The sequence below is a fragment of the Notechis scutatus genome, chromosome 3 (assembly GCF_049901735.1).
Source record: "Notechis scutatus isolate UNSWTSFEM ecotype Mainland chromosome 3, rNotScu1.2, whole genome shotgun sequence".
NCBI classification, from domain to species: domain Eukaryota; kingdom Metazoa; phylum Chordata; class Lepidosauria; order Squamata; family Elapidae; genus Notechis; species Notechis scutatus.
Genome location: NC_142011.1, coordinates 58,586,221 through 58,606,993, shown reverse-complemented (window position 1 = coordinate 58,606,993; position 20,773 = coordinate 58,586,221). Strand labels below are relative to the sequence as shown.

General features: G+C 39.4%; 1 protein-coding gene and 1 long non-coding RNA gene across 2 annotated transcripts; one reads left to right on the top strand and one right to left on the bottom strand.

Moving 5' to 3' along the window:
* Positions 1 to 339: 339 nt before the first annotated feature.
* Positions 340 to 9,677, bottom strand: LOC113410882 (uncharacterized). The gene is made up of 2 exons (XM_026665661.2): positions 9,334 to 9,677; positions 340 to 3,713 (listed from the first exon to the last, which is right to left on the bottom strand). The coding sequence occupies exons 1-2, from the start codon at positions 9,359 to 9,361 to the stop codon at positions 2,479 to 2,481; spliced, it is 1,263 nt and encodes a 420-aa protein (XP_026521446.1). The 5' UTR covers positions 9,362 to 9,677; the 3' UTR covers positions 340 to 2,478.
* On the top strand, positions 9,617 to 14,038 carry LOC148131203 (uncharacterized). Its single transcript, XR_015748566.1, has 2 exons — positions 9,617 to 9,754; positions 13,707 to 14,038. It is a non-coding gene; the product is annotated as an uncharacterized LOC148131203 (long non-coding RNA).
* Positions 14,039 to 20,773: the final 6,735 nt, after the last annotated feature.

Genomic DNA, 20,773 nt, shown 5'->3' with positions numbered 1-20,773 from the left:
GGGCATTAGAACATTCCTCTTGCTGCACTCGGTCTCCAACCCAATCCCAAGCTAACAGCGACTAATTTTATAGGGACCAGTTTTATATGTCCACATACTAGGGGGGTAACAAAAACAGAACTAACTGATCAAGGAATATGTATGAGATTCCAGAGAGTGATAAATATGAGGCTGTAGGCTGTGTGGCTTAAATGGTTTAAATTACAAGGCAACAGTCACTCATTAAAATGTTCATGCTTTGAGGTCATCTATTTACCATAGATGTTTTTTTATAAACCAGGTATTTTTAAAAAAAATCCTACAGTATTTAACAGGAAAAAAAAACATGTACTATTGTAGTTTCTTTAGTTTCTGAAACATTTATTCCACAATAATATATTTAATCTGGTATTAAATTAGCTTTTCCTTTTTAGCAATATTATTTTATTCTTTTTTGAGACAAGTTACAGTAACATAAACAGTTTTGTACAAAAGGTGTGCCCACATACAATTCTACATACACCACACACATATACATACCCCATCTTCACAGTAAGTAATGTCAGTATCAAATTAATTCTTACAGTTTAGATTTGTTAAAAATCAGACTTTCTTCATTTTTGTGGACCATTAGTCTAAGATACTGGTGTGAGTGTGTGCCTGATTTTGTGAATATTGAATGCATTGAGAAAGTTATAAAAATAGCATTCCTCTTTCCCTAAATTTGAACTGTAAATGGTTTGATTGAACCAGTTCTTAACATTTGTTTAGCTGTGAAAATGTAGTAATAAGCAAGTGCTTGTATACATGTGACTCCTATATAGTATGGTTTTGAAGCATAATTAACTGTGATAAAGATCTTACATTTTAGTATGCTAATAGCAGTGAAATACATAATACTAAATGATTCAGATGGTATGATGTCACAAATATTCCAACTGCTAGAAAAATAAAGGTTTCACACCTACAGGGAGTGAAACGTTGTTGTCACATGACGTATCGTGACTTTTTCCCCCTTTGCTAAAATGGGGATGGGCGTGGCCAGCACGTGACACATCTGAGCCACGGGCTGTGAGTTTGACACACCCGCACTAGTATATAAAATGAGAGCAAACCTACTAGTACTCGTGAAGTTACCCTAGTTTGGTGATGAAGTGCCTGCAAATAAACAAGCTCAGCAAACACCAAGGACCCCACAAATAAAGGGTGTCCACATAATGCACATGCAGGTACATATATATTTCATAAGTGATTCAAACCAACAACCTATTTTTGTTCCATTAGCCTTCACTTAACTTATCGAAATCTCTCCAATTCTCAATTGATGGATCGATCATGAAAGGTGCCCCAAAAAAGACTGTTTCAGAAATTTGCACAAGGCCAAACTATACATGCCCAGACACTGTGAAAACAAAACAAATGAAAGCAAATTACTCTTATTATTGGATAGGTTAGAAAATGTGCTAATTAAATGAGGATATGCTAAGTGTTTGTAATATTTTAATAGCCAAAAGAATCCCTTAAGAGAATGGATTTATGCAATCCTTTCCACTAGGAGGCAGTGTCTCCAACTGACAGGAATTTGAAATAGGAGTGATTAAAAAATTGGAGACAATCCAAAATTGATGTAGCTAAATATGTAGGAGGGTTTATGGGAGAGACTAGCTTATATGCAAGAACAAATGCCAGGATACAGAAAGTCACAATTCAGGAGGTAGATTTGGAAAAAGCCATGAAGGAAAAGCCATGTAGAAAATAATGCAAAATTTTATATAAGTAATATATTATATAAATGGTATATAGTATATAATAGACTTATATACCACTTGACAGTGCTTTACAGCCCTCTCTAAAAGGTTTGCAGACTCAGCATATTACCCCCAACAATCTGGATCCTCATTTTACCGACCTCGGAAGGATGGAAGGCTGAGTCAACCTTGAGCCTGATGAGATTTGAACTGCCAAATTGCAGTCAGCGGCAGTCAGCAGAAGTAGCTTGCAGCACTGCACTCTAACCACTGCCCCATCATGGCTCTTAGTATAGTAATATAAAAATATGAGATAGCTGTGAATTAAGAAATGGGAAGTTGTTTTTAAAAGGGAGTGAGAATATTTTGTGCCAGATGGCTCCTATTCATATGGGGTTGGCAAGCCTCAGGTTTTGAAAAAAGTTTTTATTTTAAGCCTTTCCTCTCAAGAAATTTTTAATTATGAGAAGTATTAACTTTGAAAACCATGAAGTACGTAGTTAAAAGGCATAGTATAACTGGGATGGGAAGGAACTTCAGTTAGATAGCCCACTTAGTCCCACTGTTCAAGCAGCTCCAAGATTGGTTTTTTTTCTATGCTTCATTACAGTGGATGCTCCCTTTCAAAGCTGTCTAGTACTGCAGAATAGAAAAAGCTATGATATGGTCTCGTTTTTATATATAAGTTGATCCTCCACATCAATAGTTCATTTTAATGTACAATAAAATCCTATTCTCCCAACAAGCAGCCTCAGCAAAGATTAACATTCTCATTCTCCATGTGGTCTGAGTCTTCCAACTCAATCCCGGGAACAAGGTTGTAATAATCTACTGATTTGTTCATGTAGAGCCTCTCACGGTCTGCTGAATCTCTCAGAACATCTGTTACACTCAATGTCTCTGCTTCAGGTTCCCCATCGATTGCCTCTTCCTCTTCAGTGGCCGGCTTTGTTGCTCCCAACTTTTCTTGGTCAAGATTTCTACATGTCAAGGAATCATCAGAAGCCCCCGGTTTAATCTCCACTTCCTCATAAAGGTCTCTGCTGCTCTCCAATAGTGCAGTTGAAGGTTTAAGCAAAATTTGGTTTCTCAACAAGTTGTTTTCGCTCCCTGCAGCACCATGAACAGCCAGAACAGGTGGAAGAGAGCACTGAAGATCATCAGATCTATGGGCTCCATTCTTCTCCACTGTAGCCAACTGGCATTCCTTTCTATCATGAAGAGCATAGCCTGTCTTTCTCTTTGTCTTCTTTTTGTGCTTGCAAAAGTAGCAGGTGACCAAGACAAGAATAGCAACCAGAGGTAAGCAAATAAACAGAGCTGTGAGCCTATGAGTCTGGCACAATTCTGCCTTGGAAATGTTTTTGATATTTATGCCATGGTAGGGTTCTGGGGTTTGACAAACAATGTCAAATGAACTCAGGATATATTTTCCTAGATGTTCAAGAAAGTTGCAAGTGCAATCCCAACTGTTGTGAGAGAGGCCAAGTTTGAGGAGGGAAGGTTTGAAAATCCCAGAAGGAAGGGAAGATAAGTTATTGAAATCAAGGTAGATCTCCTGAATGTGGTTAGATGCTTCCAGAAATGACTCAGATAAATTCTGGAGTTGATTGTTCTCCAAGTGAATAACACGCAGGCTGGGTGCATGTCTCAGGAAATTATCTGGAAGATAGTTTAATTTATTATGGTCCAAGTACAGAATTTCCAGGCTAAAAGAATCAACACTTACATTCTTAATATGTGATATATCACAGTTGGATAGATGCAGCTCTTTCAACCCTATGGTTTCAGCAAAGATGCTCCAGTCCAAAGTATCGATTTTAGTCCTTGTGAAATTCAAACAACATATCTCAGGAACTGATTTAGTCCTAAATTTCTGGAAACTGATACCTGTGCTGCAGTTGCAGGTCTTTTCCATTGCTCCAAATGTAAATTTGGTTGCTAATAGCATCCCACCAAAAAGGATAACTGTCCATTTCTTCTGATCTAAATAAAAAAGATGGCAATTATTAGACATTTTGCACAGATTTGCATTATGAACCGCAATTAAAAATCAACTCTTTCTGCCGTTAACTCACAGATTCAATAAACAATGATTGGTCAAACTTGGCTGATTCTTCCATTCCACTGTACCACACTCCATCACTTTTTGTCTCAAGCTGAACAAGCAGGTCCCCCAGCTTTTAAAAATGGCTTTCATCACAATGGAAGTATCAGAAGTCAGATAATTTAAAAAAAAATTTTTTTCAAGAATATATTTTCATTATAACCAGAATTTGTACTACAGTATACTGTTGTGTGTCTACAAAGTAAAATGTTTTAAAATGGTTGCTTGTCACTTTCTGGGAAAAGCTAGCATCATCATAAAACACTATGAGCCTATTCTGTTTATATGATTGCTAATATGATTGTCTGTTTCCTAGTATGATTTGATTGCTATTGTACCCTATGACTACCAAGTGTCGTACCTTATGATTCTAGACTCTTCATGAATGTATCTTTTCTTTTATGTAAAGTGAGAGTATTTACACCAAGACAAATTCCTTGTGTGTCCAATCACACTTGTCCAATAAAGTATTCTATCTATCCATCCATCCATCCATCCATCCATCCATCCATCCATCCACCCACCCACCCACCCACCCATCCATCCATCCATCCATCTATCTATCTATCATCCATCTATCTATCTATCTATCTATCTATCTATCTATCTATCTATCTATCTATCTATCTATCTATCTAATATCATGGGCTGTGTCTCTTAGTATCTTGTATTGTAATGCCAGAGGACAACTCTCAGAGAAGCTCAAAACCCAAGGAACTTATGGCCCACCAAGCACAAGTAACTTTCCCTGTTCACAGCATTTTTTTCTTCCTTCTCCTGAGAAATATATATATATTTATGCTAGTGGTGTGCTTCCTCCTTTCCTTACCCTGCTATAGGTACAAGACAGGCCCTTTCCTTTAGAATTGAAGTAACTGAATTATGAAGGAGACAGGAGGGCTGTGCATTAATGAATGAAAAGTTGTTTGCTTGGAGGAAAACAGATACTTTAAAAAGAGTGCATAAGTAAACATAGACCTGAATAGGTTTCTAAAACACCATTGGGAACGGGAAGGAGATGTCTTAATCTTTGGTTGATGCTGTATATCAGAGTGTTATTATGAAGAGTAACACACACTCCTTTTTCATTCCAGAAAAGATGTAGCAACTTTTGCTTTATGCTGATGGTGCATAAATTTGATATCAATTAAGCATTTCCATACTACAGTATGTCACTTGTCCCCAAAAGACCTCAGTCATAATATGGTTTGCTTTATTTTGACTAAGAGCATCATTAACTTAGCCACTGTCATATAAGCCATAGCTGAATGTATTGTATTGAATATATTGTAAAAATCCAGTAGCATTTATCCAGTAGTATTTATTTTTATTTATTTCATTTCATTTATATATCAAATTTGGAGACTGTCCATCTTCTCACTGAGCAATTCTAAGAGGTACATACATAGTTTACTCAGTAAATCATAGCTTCAATATATACTCTGCACTTTGGGTTGTCCATAGCTAGAGACTGGAGCAGAATAAAACAGCTGATTCATATTGTATTTGCTATGAAAGCAAGCAAGCAAGAGGTCATTCTAATGATTCTTCTTATATTCTTTGATCATTCCTGTCTTGCTGAACTGTAGAACAAAGACTGCCTTGAACAGTTTAAATTAGTGTATTCCCTCAACTGATTTTTTTAAAATTCTACTTGCTGAAGGAAGATTCAACTTCTACTTCAGATCATTTGGCAGCAAAATGGCCCTGCTTTCTGTTGCTCATCTCTCGCATGTTGAAAAGTTTTGCAGCAGCTTCGTCTAGTGTCAGCAAATAATGACTGTAAAACCAAAGGCACAATGCTACTTTACAAATAGCAACCAGTTCTTTCCTGTTGCTAGGAAATAATCACAGCACGATTAAGCTATAGATGGTTTAGTCTGTGGTCAGTTTCACAGACTAAAGTCATAATGTGATTTCTGTGACTTTGATTTAAAATGTTATCTGAATCATAAGCAAGCAAAGCTTTCCTATGAAACTCCTGCACATGTACATTTAAAAGCTCATAATTAATCAAGAAGTTTAGCCCTTTAATCGCTATATTTTTGCAATATTAGAATAGAAATTATTTTAGAAATCATTTTGTCTAGGAATACACGGAGTATAACCAGGAAGACACATGAAGACATTTAACATTTTCAAATACTGTGTAGAATATACAGGATGCACTCGCAGATGAAACAGAAGCTTGAAACCTTCAAAAGATATTGCAGGCCTATGTAAGATTAATTGCTGGAAAGTTGTGTTGCAACATTCAGGAAGAGCTAATTGGTTTTGTTAGTATCTCTCAATAATTTCCAATCAGGTTTAATGCGGATCCAATCACTGCTATGATTTTGTAATGTTTTCCTTCTGCCATTGTGTTGAATCGGAAGTTGTGGTATAGTGGCCCCTGTGCCGGAGTCACTGATTTAATCTACATACTGCAGAACAATTAGCAGGCCTTGAGCCAAAATAGGATCCCACCCTAGCTCTTCCTGACCAATGACATCAGCTTTTCCTGCTCAGGCTTGGTTCTCAAACATCCCTGACACTTAAAATAAAATATTAAGATCAGTAATAGTCATTTGGAGTCAGGCAACATCAAACTGAATGAATTAATAAGTAAGAGTTTCTAGGAGAATTTACAACATAAAGAGAGAAACCCATTATACTTTTAAGGTTAAGTCACATCAGTGTTGATGTTAATGGAAATTGAAATATGTTTATGCTAGATATTTTGGACTATTACATCCATTAACACAAATAAACATGGCCAAATAAAAAAGTGTTAGGGAGGTTGTAATCCCATGCTTTTGGAATGCAGTGGTTGCCTCCCATTGAAAAAAGAACAGATAACCTGATGGGAGATTATATAATTTAGTACCCAATGTATTGTACCAATTTATGATAAGTCAGACAAAAATAATTAATGGGAAGACTTTTGTGGGAAAGGTATAGGTTATACTTTCCCCACAAAAGTCTTCCCATTAATTATTGGGAATTATAATTATATAATCTACACTGTCTGGTTGTTAAAATCCTGGATTTTAAATAGTTTATTCCACAAACATGCTTTTACTGCACAATTTCTTTTGAAGCATCTGATCCTATTTGATCAGTGATATTCACAAGGCAGCCTGTGGTCTCTTTGTTTGCAGTTCTTTCATGGTACTACCATTATATGGAGCTAAGCTGGCACTGGCATTGGTAACTGTTCCTCTTGAGTTACTATTCTAATGTTAGTGATCTTTGCTTGTTGCTGGAATGGATCGCTAGTGTCACTTGGCCTCTTCTCAACGTATCACTGACAGTATTGAGAAGGGACCTTGACTGAACAAACAGGCAGAGAGGCACTCTTATAACTGTTTGCTGTTTTTGCTACATGGCACACACTGATGTCTGTTGCCTCAATTGCACATTTACTTGAACAGAGAACATGTAGGTAATAGATGGGACAGTGACAGTTGTTAAAAGGATAGTTTTATCTGTGCTACAAGCTCTTCTCTGTGTCCCTAAGTGGCCTGCTGTCCCTGGGTGCAGTGAAATATGTTATCTCCTCACTACTATTGATGACAGAGTCAACTGACAGCTAGTCTGTTTTTGTGTGTACAATGGGAACCTCAAGCATAATAGAACTTGTCCCCTAATACTAAGTTTTTTGAAAAAATTATGTATCCCAAGAAGCACAAACTGCCTTCAGATTAGCAAATGAATCACTGATCTACCTGTCATTTTTCTGTAAAGAGAAAAGTTACCTCAATATGTTTTCTGGTTATATCTAGAAGGGGAGGAAATGGTTGCCTTCAAAGCGGAAACAAATCCTTCGGAATATTCTTCACTTGCATGGAGTAGGTGAATGGATCATGACTGAACTCCTTGATCTCTACCACTTACATTATGGTAAAAAATTCTTCTGCTTTTGAAAAGCAAGTCAGGGTTACGCCTGAGAGATTGCACAGGTCTTGTGAATGAGGTCATTATCTCCAACTTTAAAGCTACAAGCACCTGCTAGCTCCTCATCTTACAAATGCCATTGAGGTGGGGAAGACAATAGATCAGGAATACATTTTTCCCTGTGTGATCAAGGAGCCATACCCAAGCAAATTGCAGAATTCACTTTCTTTTCTCCTATGATTCAAGAAGGCGGGTAAGGAGGAGGGGAGAATGAATAAGGAAGTTTTTAATTGCTCTGGGAAATCAGGAAACACCCAGTGCTGGGATCCAGTCTGAAGCCAACAGAAATGTCCTTACTAGCAGCTCTTTGGAGAAAGAGTGGAGGCTGAAGCCCCCCCCCAAACAAGAGACACATTCTGTTTCTTGGGGACTCCCCTAATAGTAGATTCCATGCCATCAGCTCAGACCTTTTATATGGGAAGAAAGATGACACCTAAACATGTATCTCAGCAGATGCAATTATTTTAGCACAGTATTGTGAAATGCAAATGCAGAAAAGCAAGAACTTCTGTGCTTTTCTGGTTCCCATCATTCCATTGCAAATTATCATTGCAAAAGATCTTGAATGGTGATCCACAGGATACCTGCTGCCCTCTACAGCACCGGAAGTGCCACTGACCAGAGAGAAGAGCAAGACAGAGACTGTGGGAAACAGCAGAGAAAATTGACAGCAGTTGAAAAGAGATACCCTTTTTATTTGTCCATGCTGTACAGTACTTCATTCAGCCAAGCAGTAGCAATGAGAGACGTTTTATTTCTTCTTTCAAGACTCCAGCAGCGTCCTGAAAAACAGCCCGGCTTTTTGCAACTTTTTTTTATTTTATTTTGGTTTCTTTGCTGCATTCCATACGGTTTAAACCTCCCCCTTCTTTTCCCCCACTCGCCCCGCAGGAAATGGGATTGGAAATCCGTAAGCGGTTGGCTGGAAGAGGGAAAACGGATCTCACCCTACTATACCCTGGAGCGGGCGGAGGAGAAACTCGAGCCTTCCCTACAATTGCCTTTCCTTCGCAGGGAACCGTTGCACAACATTGCGCTCCCGCTTTGCAAAAGAGTCGCCTGCAAAAAAAAACTCGGCGTTCTTCTTTCTCCAAATAAACGGAGCCTGGTCTCCCAGGATACAAGATTATAAACAGAAAGCATCTCCAAGCCGCGGCCTGGCAAACGTCCTGGTGCCGCGGGAATAAAGCCCCGAGCGGATCTCCCCGCCCCCCCACGTCCAGCCGGGATGCAACAGGCCGACTCTCCCGCCCATCCCAGCTCCTTTAAGCCAATTCCCCCGGCCGTGTCAGGAAAAGTACAGCATGGTCTCCCAGAGAAGAGAGGGAAGCTGCCCCCAAGGGACGCCCTCCCCCTTTGCCTCCTTTTCTGGGACACCTGTCGACCTGCGCGAGGAAAACAAGGGCTCCCTGAACAGGTCCTTTCAGTGGCCCGCTAGCGAGGCTTCGCGCTCCCTTCCCAAGAAGGCGCGCTCCGGCGGCCGGGAAGCCCGAAAGCGCCTTTGACCGTCGAGGATGGCGGGCGACGCCTTCGAGCCAGCCTGCAGAATCTCCAGCTACTCACCTGCCCCCGGGGCCCTGTCCGGTCCCATTGTCCCGGCGCTTCGCGGGAAGCCCCGTCAAAGTTGTTCCATGCCCGGCTCAGGCTCGGGAAGGGACGCTCTTTCGTCGAGCGAGCCACCTCGGGCAGCGCCGGGCTCTGCCTTCTTCCCCGGGGCGTGGCCCTCCCACCGCCCGAGAAACGGTCGGAAAAGGCATTTCGCGGGAGAGGAGGGAGAAGCAAGTCGGCGGGCGCCTGTACGTTTCCTCCCGCCGATGCTCGCTGCTATGCCCGCTTTGGAGGCCTTCGCCTCCCTCGAGAGCCCAAGCGTCCCCCGGCGGAGTTTTTGGGTGGCGGCCTTCGAATCCCGGAAGACTCGCTTTCCGCCTCTCCCGAGAAAGAATTCAGAGAGAGCCGAATGTACGCCTTGGAGTGACTAATCTGAGTACACATTTTATATATATTTTTTACTTCACCTTTCACCAGTAAATTGTCCATAACTGTTTTGTGTCATATTTAAAGACTGCGTGGTTGGTTCCATGAGTGTGGATACTACAGGTAGTCCTCTGACTTATGACCACAATACAGCTCAAGATTTCTGTTGTTAAGTGAGACATGTGTTCAGTGAGTTTTGCCCTGATTTATACCCTTTCTTGCCTCAGTTGTTAAGTGAATCATTGCAGTTGTTAAGTTAGTAACCCGGTCGTTAAGTGAATCTGGCTTCCCGGTTGACTTTGCTTGTCAGAAGGTCGCAAAAGGTGATCATGTGACTTTGGGACACAGCAACAGTCATAAATATGAGACAGTTGTCAAGTGTCAAGATTTTGATAACGTGACCATGGGAATGCTTGCAAAGGTTGTAACTGAAAAATGGTCATAAATTCATTTTTTCCAGTGCCGTTGTAACTGTGAACGGTCATTAAATGAACTGGGTGTAAATCAAGGACTACCTGTATTATGACTGTAAGTACAGTAATCCGAAACAATAGTAGTTTGAGACATCCACTCCACTTGTCTTAATCTGTACATTTCATTTTCACTGGTGAATATTAGATAGCCAATCTGTCTAATAATCTAACCCTGCATTGATAAATAACTTAATCCAAGAATTATGATGATTCTTCATAAATCCCAGTGGCTAAATGACAGCAGCTTACAAGGAGGGTTCTTTTCAAATTTCAGGAGATTACACTAAATTTAGTTCCTAACTGCTCATTTTTACTTGTAGATACCCATATGTACCCATCACACTATTTTCTTTCAGGCTAAGCAATTTAACACAAAATAGTGGGGGGAGTGAGAAGCAATGAGCCAAGTAAATTAAAATCAGGAAAGAAGGAAAGAAAAACTAAATCTAGTTTACTTTAACCTCAGTCAGTAAACCTTTCTGTAGCATTTTATTGTTGCAAACCATATTTGCTTCCACTGTATCGTGCACTGATTCATATATTCTTTCTTTAAACTTCACACATTTTTTTCTGAAGGATCTCATTAACCAAAGTCAGAGAAAGTACCTAAGATTTTAATGATTTACTAACAGATGGCCTAAATAATTCTCCTGCCATTAAAGTTGTTGATACTGTGGGTATGCAATGCCTTTTAATTGCTGGGCAGTGTATTCACTTGAACAGAGAACTGAAATCTTAACATGCTGCCTTGTGAAATCCGGGAGTTGAAGTCCACACTTTTTAAAGTTGTTGAGATTTGAGAAGCACTGCTCTCTATAGGGTTAACAGTAATAATGTGAGACCACTCTTGAATAAAGATATAAATTATATAATTTATTTAGCATATGGCACATCATACATGGACTAGCAAAGTTTCTGTTGCAAGTGAGACATTGTTAAATGACTTTTGCCCTATTTTACGACTCTTCTTGCCACAGTTGTTAAGTGAATCACTGCAGTTATTAAGTTAGTAACACAGTTGTAAAGTGAATCTAGCTAATTAGCCAGATGAACAGATAGATCAGGGCTGTCAAACTCCCGGCCCATGGGCCGGATGCATCATGCACTGGCCACGCCCATGCCTAGTTTAGCAAAGGGGGGGGGAAGTCCCGATATGTCATGTGACACCACCATGATGACATGAGTTTGACACCCTGAGATAGATATACTATTCATAATAAAAAACAACAACACCCTAGATTATTCCCACCCACCAACTGTTTCTTTATCATGCACAATAAAGAAGGGGTCACCTTTTGTCCTACTTCCCATCTCTATTCTTCCCCCTGCTATGCACGTAAGAAAGCTAATGTTGGAACAATCAAAAGACTCTCTCTTTTGGGGATTAACCCGCTTATTGAGGGTTAGGTCAGGTGAATTAATTAAAAGAACTTCCTAATTCTAAAACAGGATCCTGTATTAGCACACAGTAACTTTCATCTAGCATGGTTGAATCCAAGAGTTCCGCTTAAATGCTGGCATTTAAATTCAAGGCTTTAAAGCAGTGTTATTAGGAGGATTAATTTTCCCCAGAGGGTCTTCAGTAAAGTCAAACAGAATATTATTTGAACTTGCTTATTCATCAAGTCATAGTGGTTCCATTCCAGCCAGATAGTACAGGTTGATGAGACCTCTTGATGCACTCTAATGTGGTGTCTTCCAAGTCAGAGTTAATTTGTTGAGGGGAAAGGAACTTGAGGATTGACTTCAAACATGAAAGCAGGTATAGGTTCAAGGCCTATGTATATAATACTGGTGGTGAGTTGGCTATAGCGACTTGTCCTAGACCTCCAGGTAAATCACTGACTTGGGGTCTTGTCAGATGGATAATGCCCAGTGCTCCAATTATAAGCACAACTGTTCTAAAGTTTGTGCTTAGAAAATGTTCCATGGAAAGAAAAAAATACGAAAGTTGTTAGGGATACACCCTAGCAGAATGTGCACGGCAGTCAGGCAGGCAGGCAAATATGTGAGATAAACGTTTTTGTAGCTTACACTCAGTAAAACAGATACACTGTGCTAGTTAAATAGTTTATTCCAGTAAGAGTTTTAGCATAGTCAAACAGTCCATATATCATTCACTAGTTCAGTCCGTTCGGGGATTATTCAGTTGCAAAGTCCAGTGTCGAAAAAGAGGTCAGTAAACTTACAAATATCAGTCCAGTAATATATCTTCTCGCAGTAGAGATATAAAGAAGTCAAACCTCCTTTCTTCCTTCGACGTTCAAAAACTCAGCAGCAGGGAACACGCAGTTAGCAAACCATCAATCCAGCATAGTCAGCAATCCAGCAGGTTCTCTTGCTCCCTCTTATGGCGGTTTTACAACCGCACCCAAAATTACATGCTTTGCAGTTTAAAGTGACACACACTTAAACTTACTATCATAGTTTATATATATTATTTTACCCAAACTACGTTAGGTAACCTTGTTATTCCTAACAAAAGTTACACCAGGTCTTCCATAACAGTTCTATGAATGAGATAGTACAGTGGTTCATACAGATTTGCCTAGACTAGAAGCAGCCCTGGAGATACAGAACTCTTTTCAAGGCATCCGGGGTACAATAGAGTAAGCCACATTTTTGCCTTTATGCTGTAATGTCAATAATTTTATACAGCATCCAAAGTAAAAGTGAACCATCTTCCCCTCTGATATGTATTTCTTTGAGTTTTTTTTCCTTTAGCATGAATCAAAATCAAGCATCTCTGAAAATGTAAACTGTCAAAATGTCAATAGCTCTACAGCCGGGGTGTCAAACTCATGTCATCATGGCTGCGTCACATGACGTATCAGGACTTTCCCCCCTTCGCTAAACCAGCGTGTGGCTAGCATGTGATGCATCCGGCCCATAGGCCGTGGGTTTGACAGCCCTGCTCTACAGGGTCAGTAGGTTAACTCAACCTTGCTGAACTTTTGTTCTTCCCATTTTCTCTCTCTCCTTCTTTCTCACTGTAGCAAGGGAGGACAATCTGAGTTCTTCAAATATTGCTGTAGTAGTATTTCCAGTGTCCTGATCAATGGGGTCAAAAGCGAAGGTGCTGAGAATTGTGGTTTAGCTTTATATGGAGGCCATATACTCTCCATCTCTGCAAAACAGCCCAACTAATGTTCCGGGATATTGGTTTAGACACCTATGATTCCTTTATAATAGACTAGCTGGGTACCTGTGCTTCGCTACGAAACTATGTGGTTGGGCTTAGTTTTGGGGGAGGAAAATAAGAAGAAAGAAATTCTGCCTCTGCCTATCAGCATCCATCAGTATTCATCTGGCTAGCGTCCTGTCAGTGTGTGAGACAGTTGAGGGCTGTTTGGAAACTGAAACAGTACTTGCTGTGTGAGCAAGAAAGAGACAGCAAGAAGTCTGGGTGTGGCTTACATCAACTGTTCTGGACTAAAGTGCTTGCTTCTCTGAAACTAAAACTGAAACTCCTCTGCTTGTGTTTTGCAGGTGAGGAGAGGGAGTAGAACTGCTTAGCATCAGAGCGTGTTAATAATAATATACGAAATACTAATGCTCTGATGGTCATTTCGAAAAATCCTTTCTTTGTGAGCACCTAGAAGCCAAGAGGAACAAAAATGCCAGATTTCAAGTTTCTAGGCTTTACGGTTCTGGAGATTTTGTGATGATGCATGAATGGTATTTTGCTTTTATATATATAGATTATACAAGATTTAAGATATCTATTTGGAAGGTTACAAGAAAGATATTGGTCTGATTAACACATTAACTCATCATTACCTTAACCATGATTTGTTCAATAAACCAAAATTAATAAGTCATAGAGCAAATTTTATGTGTTACAGTGGCTGGATTCACGCAACACATTAATCATGCAACATACTAAAGAAGCAAACTACCTTTTAATTCAGCCTTATTGTGTTATATAATTCCAGACTATATAACAGTAACAGGAAAATGAGAATTCTCTGGAGCTCTGTCCCATATTACCAGTGGTGAGGGTTGTCAGGAATTTAGCAACATTTGGAGGGTCAACATTGATGTATGGTTATCAAGCATCACCAGACTTCGCAGCAATGTGTGGAGAAGAACAATTTAGAAATAAATAGATGTGAAGATTGCACAGCTAGTTGATGAAAAAGTCCTTCCTGGGAAGCATACTAAGATTTGAATTCTGATCTTAGCCTCTCACCCACAAAGAAGTTGATTGCAGATTGTTGGTTTTCTTACAATGAATTATGTATTCCATATTTCAGTGCAAGTTCCACTCCTTTGATAATATCAGAATGCTATCTCCTGTCCTTCAAAGGTCTTAACAAGTCAATAAAGTGAAATGAAAGGAACCTGCAGCTGTAAAAAGGTTGGCTTTCCCTACCTTATTGCAACACTGGGGCTACTGTATGAGAGAAGGCAAAAAGAAGCAGGAAGCTGATCAATGAATCTTCTTTTTGGGTTCTGTTGGAATGAGCAAAGTGGAACAAGCAGATCTCTGAATCTTGTTGGCAAGCAATTCAAGAAGGGAATCAAAGATGTGTGTAAGTTTGATAAGCAGATGGAAATTTGCATGCACTAGATTCAAAATGCAGTTAATTGAACTGAGACAGGAATTGTCTGTCTATCTGAACTAATTTTCTGTAAAATGAGATTGTATTTATACAATTATGATTATAACACATATTACTAACTGCAACACTGAGTAATGTATTTCCGAATTTCGGGACCCGGAATTAGTTTAACAGTCCACTGCCACACAGATTAAGAATTGGTTTGTATCAGGCAGCCACAAACTAGTTTTAACTTACTTTTGATAGAGAAAATATGCACAAAAAGTATTTGTTTAGGTAATAATTAACTTGTGAAATTCTTGACTAGAAACTGTGGGGTGACCTCTGGCTTAAATGGATTTACAAACTAAAACTGGAATGAAAACTTGGATTATTTTATGATAGATACAAGCAATAAAGAATAGCCAGCAATATTAAATCTCATTTATCAGCTTCACACATAATCTGGCTCTTTGCTATAGTCTGATTACTGGCCAAGGCTTAACAAAGAGAAAGGTGGGGGAGGGGATAGGTGAATGATTTTTCAAATTAAAATTCAAATGGCATGGCCATCATGATAAATAATGCTTTCTTTATGGGCAGCCACTGTTAGCAATTGGTAAACGAACACCATATTATCAACATAGCAAATGTAACACACCCTATGCCAAGAATAGAAATAAAAAGTGTTTTATCCAGAGGTCGCTCCCACCTTAACTGCAATATATAGCAAACAGAACTCAAACAAAGAAGACAGATTCCTCAACCTGAATACTTGGCAAGTCTGAGGAGAGTTTTGAAGGCAGATCTTCAACCAATGGAAAAAATATTCTTTGGGGATAACCAAATACTCTGCCAAACACTGAATTGCAGGCATGCTAGTAGAAAATACCTGTTTAATGATTAAATCCCTTCAGCTAGGATCTTACATGGCACTCCCTGAAATATTCCTGGCACAGGTAAAGGAAAGGCATGAGAAAAATAGTGAAAAAGGGGGGAGTGAGAGTAGTCAGAACACTTTCATTTCAGTGAAGGAGATAGTGCCAGGCTGTGCTGTGTCCCCCCCCAAATAATAATAATAATAATAGTAATAATAATAATAGTAATAATAATAATAATAATAATAATAATAATAATAATAATAATAATAATAATAATAATAATAATAATAATAATAATAATAATACCAGAAATGAAAGGCAGAGAAAGAACAAAATAAAATATCAGTCAGAAGAGGAATCACAGGACTAATTTATAGGGCAGGGAAAAAGCAGAATAATCTCAATTTCCTTGGAAAAAAATGGCAACTGCAGGAAGATTAATCCCCATTCACATACTGTTGCTATACTTGCCCTGCCAAAAAGTGTTGACTGGAAAAGGGGGGGGGTCACACCTCTAAAAAAGCAGGACCCCAAATACTACTTTAGCATGCTGATATACATCATGGATAAGGAACAGGAGCAGGAACCATAGAAGGCAGGTTCATTGTAAAAGCAAATATTAAACGGCAGTGAAATAGCAAGCAAATAATTCCCCATCAGCTTCTGAACCTGGGGAAGTTGGCATCTGTACCCTAGAAAGATTGGTTTACAGAAACCACAGTTTAACTCGCAGCACCATCTAAGTCAGGGGTGTCCAACCTTGGCAACTTTAAGAGTTGTGGACTTCAACTCCCAGAATTCCTCAGCCAGCTTTGCTGGCTGAGGAATTCTGGGAGTTGAAGTCCACAACTCTTAAAGTTGCCAAGGTTGGACACCCCTGATCTAAGTAGTGGGATAACTTCAATCAAAATAGTCTTCTCTCTCTGACATATACAGGTAGTCCTCAACTTACAACAGTTCACTTAGTGACCTTTCAAAGTTACAACAGCCCTGAAAAAAGAAGTGACTTACGATCATTTTTCACACATACATGGCCACGTGATCAAAATTAAGATGCTTGGCAATTGGCTGATTTTTTTTTTGACATCTTTATGTTCATGTGATCAGCTTTTGCAACCTTCTGACAAGCCAAATCAATGTGGAAACCAGATTCATTTAACAACCATGTTACTAACTTAACAACTGCAGGAATCACTTAACAACTGTGGCAAGAAAGGTCATAATATGGGGGCAAAATTAACAAATGTTTCACTTAGCAACAGAAATTTTGGGTTCAATTGTGGTCATAGGTCGAAGATTACCTAGGATGTACAAGTGGCCCAAGAAGAAACTACACTTCTCTGCATGAGGCAGACTGACCACAGTCTAGGTTCAGAAGTCCTATAAGTAGAAGCGGAGGCATTTCCAAAAGAAGGGCCTGAATACTGTCTTTGTCTGGATGCTTCAAATATTCTACAAAGACACCCTTTTCCTAAGTTAGAAGAAATGCTTCTCATAAGGCAATCATATGGAAGAATGCAATCATCATTATCATCACAATCTTATGATCACAGAGGATATGATCTTATGACCTGACTGAAATCTCAGTAGGAAAAAAAAACAGGGCAGAGAAAAAGTGTAGAATTAACTTTTATCTTAGAATCACCCCAAAGGCTGAAGTTACAGACGATACTACTGGTTTTGTTCGATATTTTTGCATGGGTGCAGTCACTGTGGATTGTAATACAGTACATTGATTTTTTCCCCTAGTGTTTTCCTCAAATTCAGGTCCACTTTTTTTCAGATCAACTGAGTATTAATTAATCCATTAGTTGGGACGGAAATTGTATTGAGGGCTGAGAAAGAGTGACTAGCCCAAAGTCACCCAAGCCAGGTTTTATGTCTAAAGCAATATTAGAACTCACGATGTCCTGGTTTCTAGCCTGATACCTAAACCACTAAACCAAACTGGCTCTCTTATGCAAACCCAGCTGTTTAAGTTTAATTAAATAAATGATTAAGCAATATATAACATAAAGATTTAACAGAACAACAAAGTTGGAAAGAAGCTTGGAGGTCTTCTAGTTCAACCCTGTGCTCAGGCAGGAAAACCTATATCATTTCAGACAAATGGTTGTCCAATCTCTTCTTTAAAACTTCCAGTGTTGGAATATTCACAACTTCTGGAGGCAAGTTGTTCCATTGATTAATTGTTCTGTCAGGAAATTTCTCCTTAGTTCTAAGTTTCTTCTCTCCTTGATTACTTTCCACCCATTGCTTCTTGTCCTGCCCTCAGGTGCTTTGGAGAATAGCTTGACTCCCTCTTCTTTGTGGCAGCTCTTGAGATATTGGAACACTGCTATCATGTCACCCCAGGCCTTCTTTTCATTAAACTAGACATAGCGAATTCAAGCAACTCTTCTTTATATGTATGTTTTAGCCTCCAATCCCCTAATAATCTTTGTTGCTCTTCTCTGCCCTCTTTCTAGAGCAGGGGTGTCAAACTTGCAAGAGTCACTGCAGCGTCACATGACGTATTGGGATTTCCCCACCTTTGCTAAACTGGGTATGGGCGTGGCCAGCATGTGATGCATCCAACCCGTGGGCTGGGAGATTGACAGCCCTGTTCTAGAGTCTCAACATCTTTCATACATTGTGGCAATAAAACTGGATGCAGTATTCCAAGTGTGTCCTTCCCAAGGCATTATAAAGTGGTGATCACTTCATGTGATCTTGATTCTATCCCTCTGTTAATAACTATGTTGGCTTTTTTGGCAGCTGCAGCACACCACTGGCTCATATTTAAGTGATTGTCTGCTAGGACTCCCAAGAACCCTCTCAGAGTTACTGTACTACTATTGAGCCAGGTATACGTATATTATTTTAATATTTTGCTGACAACAGTAACAATGTGGGGTTGGGAGCAGCGTATACCACCTAAATCACACAGGCCAGGGCCACAACTGTGTCTTTACAACCTCCCAGGACCCAGTCCATGTGCATGCTGCTTTCCTTTCACTCTCAGCTTGGTACATAGAGGTCCAAGATTAATGAGGATTTACGTATGTCAAGTTTTTGTCAAGTAACACAACAACAATCCATTGCTGCAAACCAGTATAGATTTCTTGATCTCAGTGTGATCGGTTTCTATTTCTTTTAGTGAGCCCCATGTTGAAAAAGATCCATAAATCTTGATTCCAAATCTTGAAGAAATAGCTGCCAAGAATATTTGTAATTTTAACACAAGTGATTAATCCAGAATCAAATAAATAATTCTTTTGATTTTAGTCCCCCCAAGTGGCAGTAATATGAAAATCAACACCAAAAGAATTGATGTTTTAAAACTCGTGTTTCATCCCCCATAATAAAGTAGTTGCAACCAACTCATTAAACATGCTGAAGGTACCGGGAAAGAAACCAAGCATTTTGTAACCCAAATGTTATAATTCCACAAAACCTCTGATCATTGTGAGACTTCAGAAATATCAGTAGCAATTGCCTCTGGTCAAAATAGACTGAATAAGAAACGTGTGAATCAAACTTCAAGAATCCCTGGGATAAATTGAACAAATGAAAAAAAAAAAAGGCTGGAGTCAATTCAAACAGTATTATTATTATTAAAGGACCAGTTTATATTAAAATGGAATTTACCTATTTTAAAATTAAATTTATTCCACGCCAGCTTTTTATATATAATCCAACTCACATACAATACAATAAACCAGTCTTAAAGGAGCAATTAAACGTGCTCCCCCCAATCATCAAAGAAAACTATGAACCCACCCCTCACACCAGGCTTTGTTTGCCTTAAAAACAGACTGCAGTTGCTTTATCCACTCTCACGATATCAAAGGACAGAAAAAGCCATTAAACTCTGCTAGGATTCTGCAACTCGCTGTCTTCCCACAGTGTCATTGTAGGATTAGCGAGGAGGAAACCTCACAGAAGTCTGACTTTTGTTAGCCTTCTTGAACTACTAGATTCTCTCTAGATCTGTGATGGTGAACCTATGGCACACGGGCCAGAAGTGGCACGCAGAGCCATCTCTGCTGGCACGCAAGCCGTCGCCCCAGCTCAGTTTTACTGGGCATGCGCGCGTGCCTCCCGCCAGCCAATTTTCAGGTATCTGCTGCGCTTGCGCAGGGGGCGGGGCGCATGTGGGAGACGCATGCGCAGGGGGTGGGGGAGCAGGGGGAGCACGTGCATTGCATTATTTCAGCATACAACAACAAAAAAGTTAGCCATCACTGCTCTAGATGGTATTGTCAAAAAAGTTGAGAATAAAGTGCACAGTTCTCTTAATTATCAGTAGATGGCAGTGTCTTATCACTGCTGCAATATCATTAATTCTTTGGAAGAAACTAGACTTCCCTGCTTACAGTAGCTCTCAATAGAAATAGTCTCTGTAAAAGGATCTAGAAATGTTTTAAGGAGAAAATCTTTGCTATTGGGATCTCAGTGATCCAGCTAACTAAACACAACCTGTGCTGGCCATCAATAAGCTTCCAGGTCTTACCTATTTCCATGTTCTATGTGTATGTGGGTTTATCCTGTCTTTTTAATACATAACTCAAGATAGCAAATATACTCGATACTACTACCTCTTTTATTTATTTATAATTTATAGGGCTGGCTTTGATCTATAAAGCCCTTGTATGACTTGTCCCTTGGATACCTACAGGGCTGCCTCCCCCAACCTGAATCAGCCTGTTCATCTAGGAAGCAATTGCTTCTAGCGTCTTAGAGAAATAGAGGAGCTGAAGCCAGGAAGCAATGAAAATATTCTGGAACAATCTATCTGTAGAGATCAGACTTCTATCCTTACTGAGCGGCTTTAGGGAAAAGTTGCAGACGAGTTTTTGAAATTATTAAAGAATTTTGGCAGCTAAATTCTCTAATTGGTGTGCTCTAGTTTTACCAGTACTGACTGCAAATCCCATTATCCCCAGTCACTTGGTTGAGAGTGAAGAGAACAATAGTTCCATGCCTCTTGGGGGCATCAGGTTGGGAAAGATTAGCTTTTATAGCAAATTACTTCTGAAAGATCCTTTGCTTTTCCCTCTATTCAAACCTGGTTTATACATAATACTAAGCCACAATATGTTTCATTTGGCTTAGCATTTTGTGCAAATCTAGGCTATCATGCTTATTT

Coding starts and splice junctions, on each gene's coding strand:
- LOC113410882 (XM_026665661.2), bottom strand. CDS start 9,361: ATGGGACCGGACAGGGCCCCGGGGGCAG. Junction 3,714..9,333: donor GGACAGGGCCCCGGGGGCAG/GTGAGTAGCTGG, acceptor TTTTTTATTTAG/ATCAGAAGAAATGGACAGTT.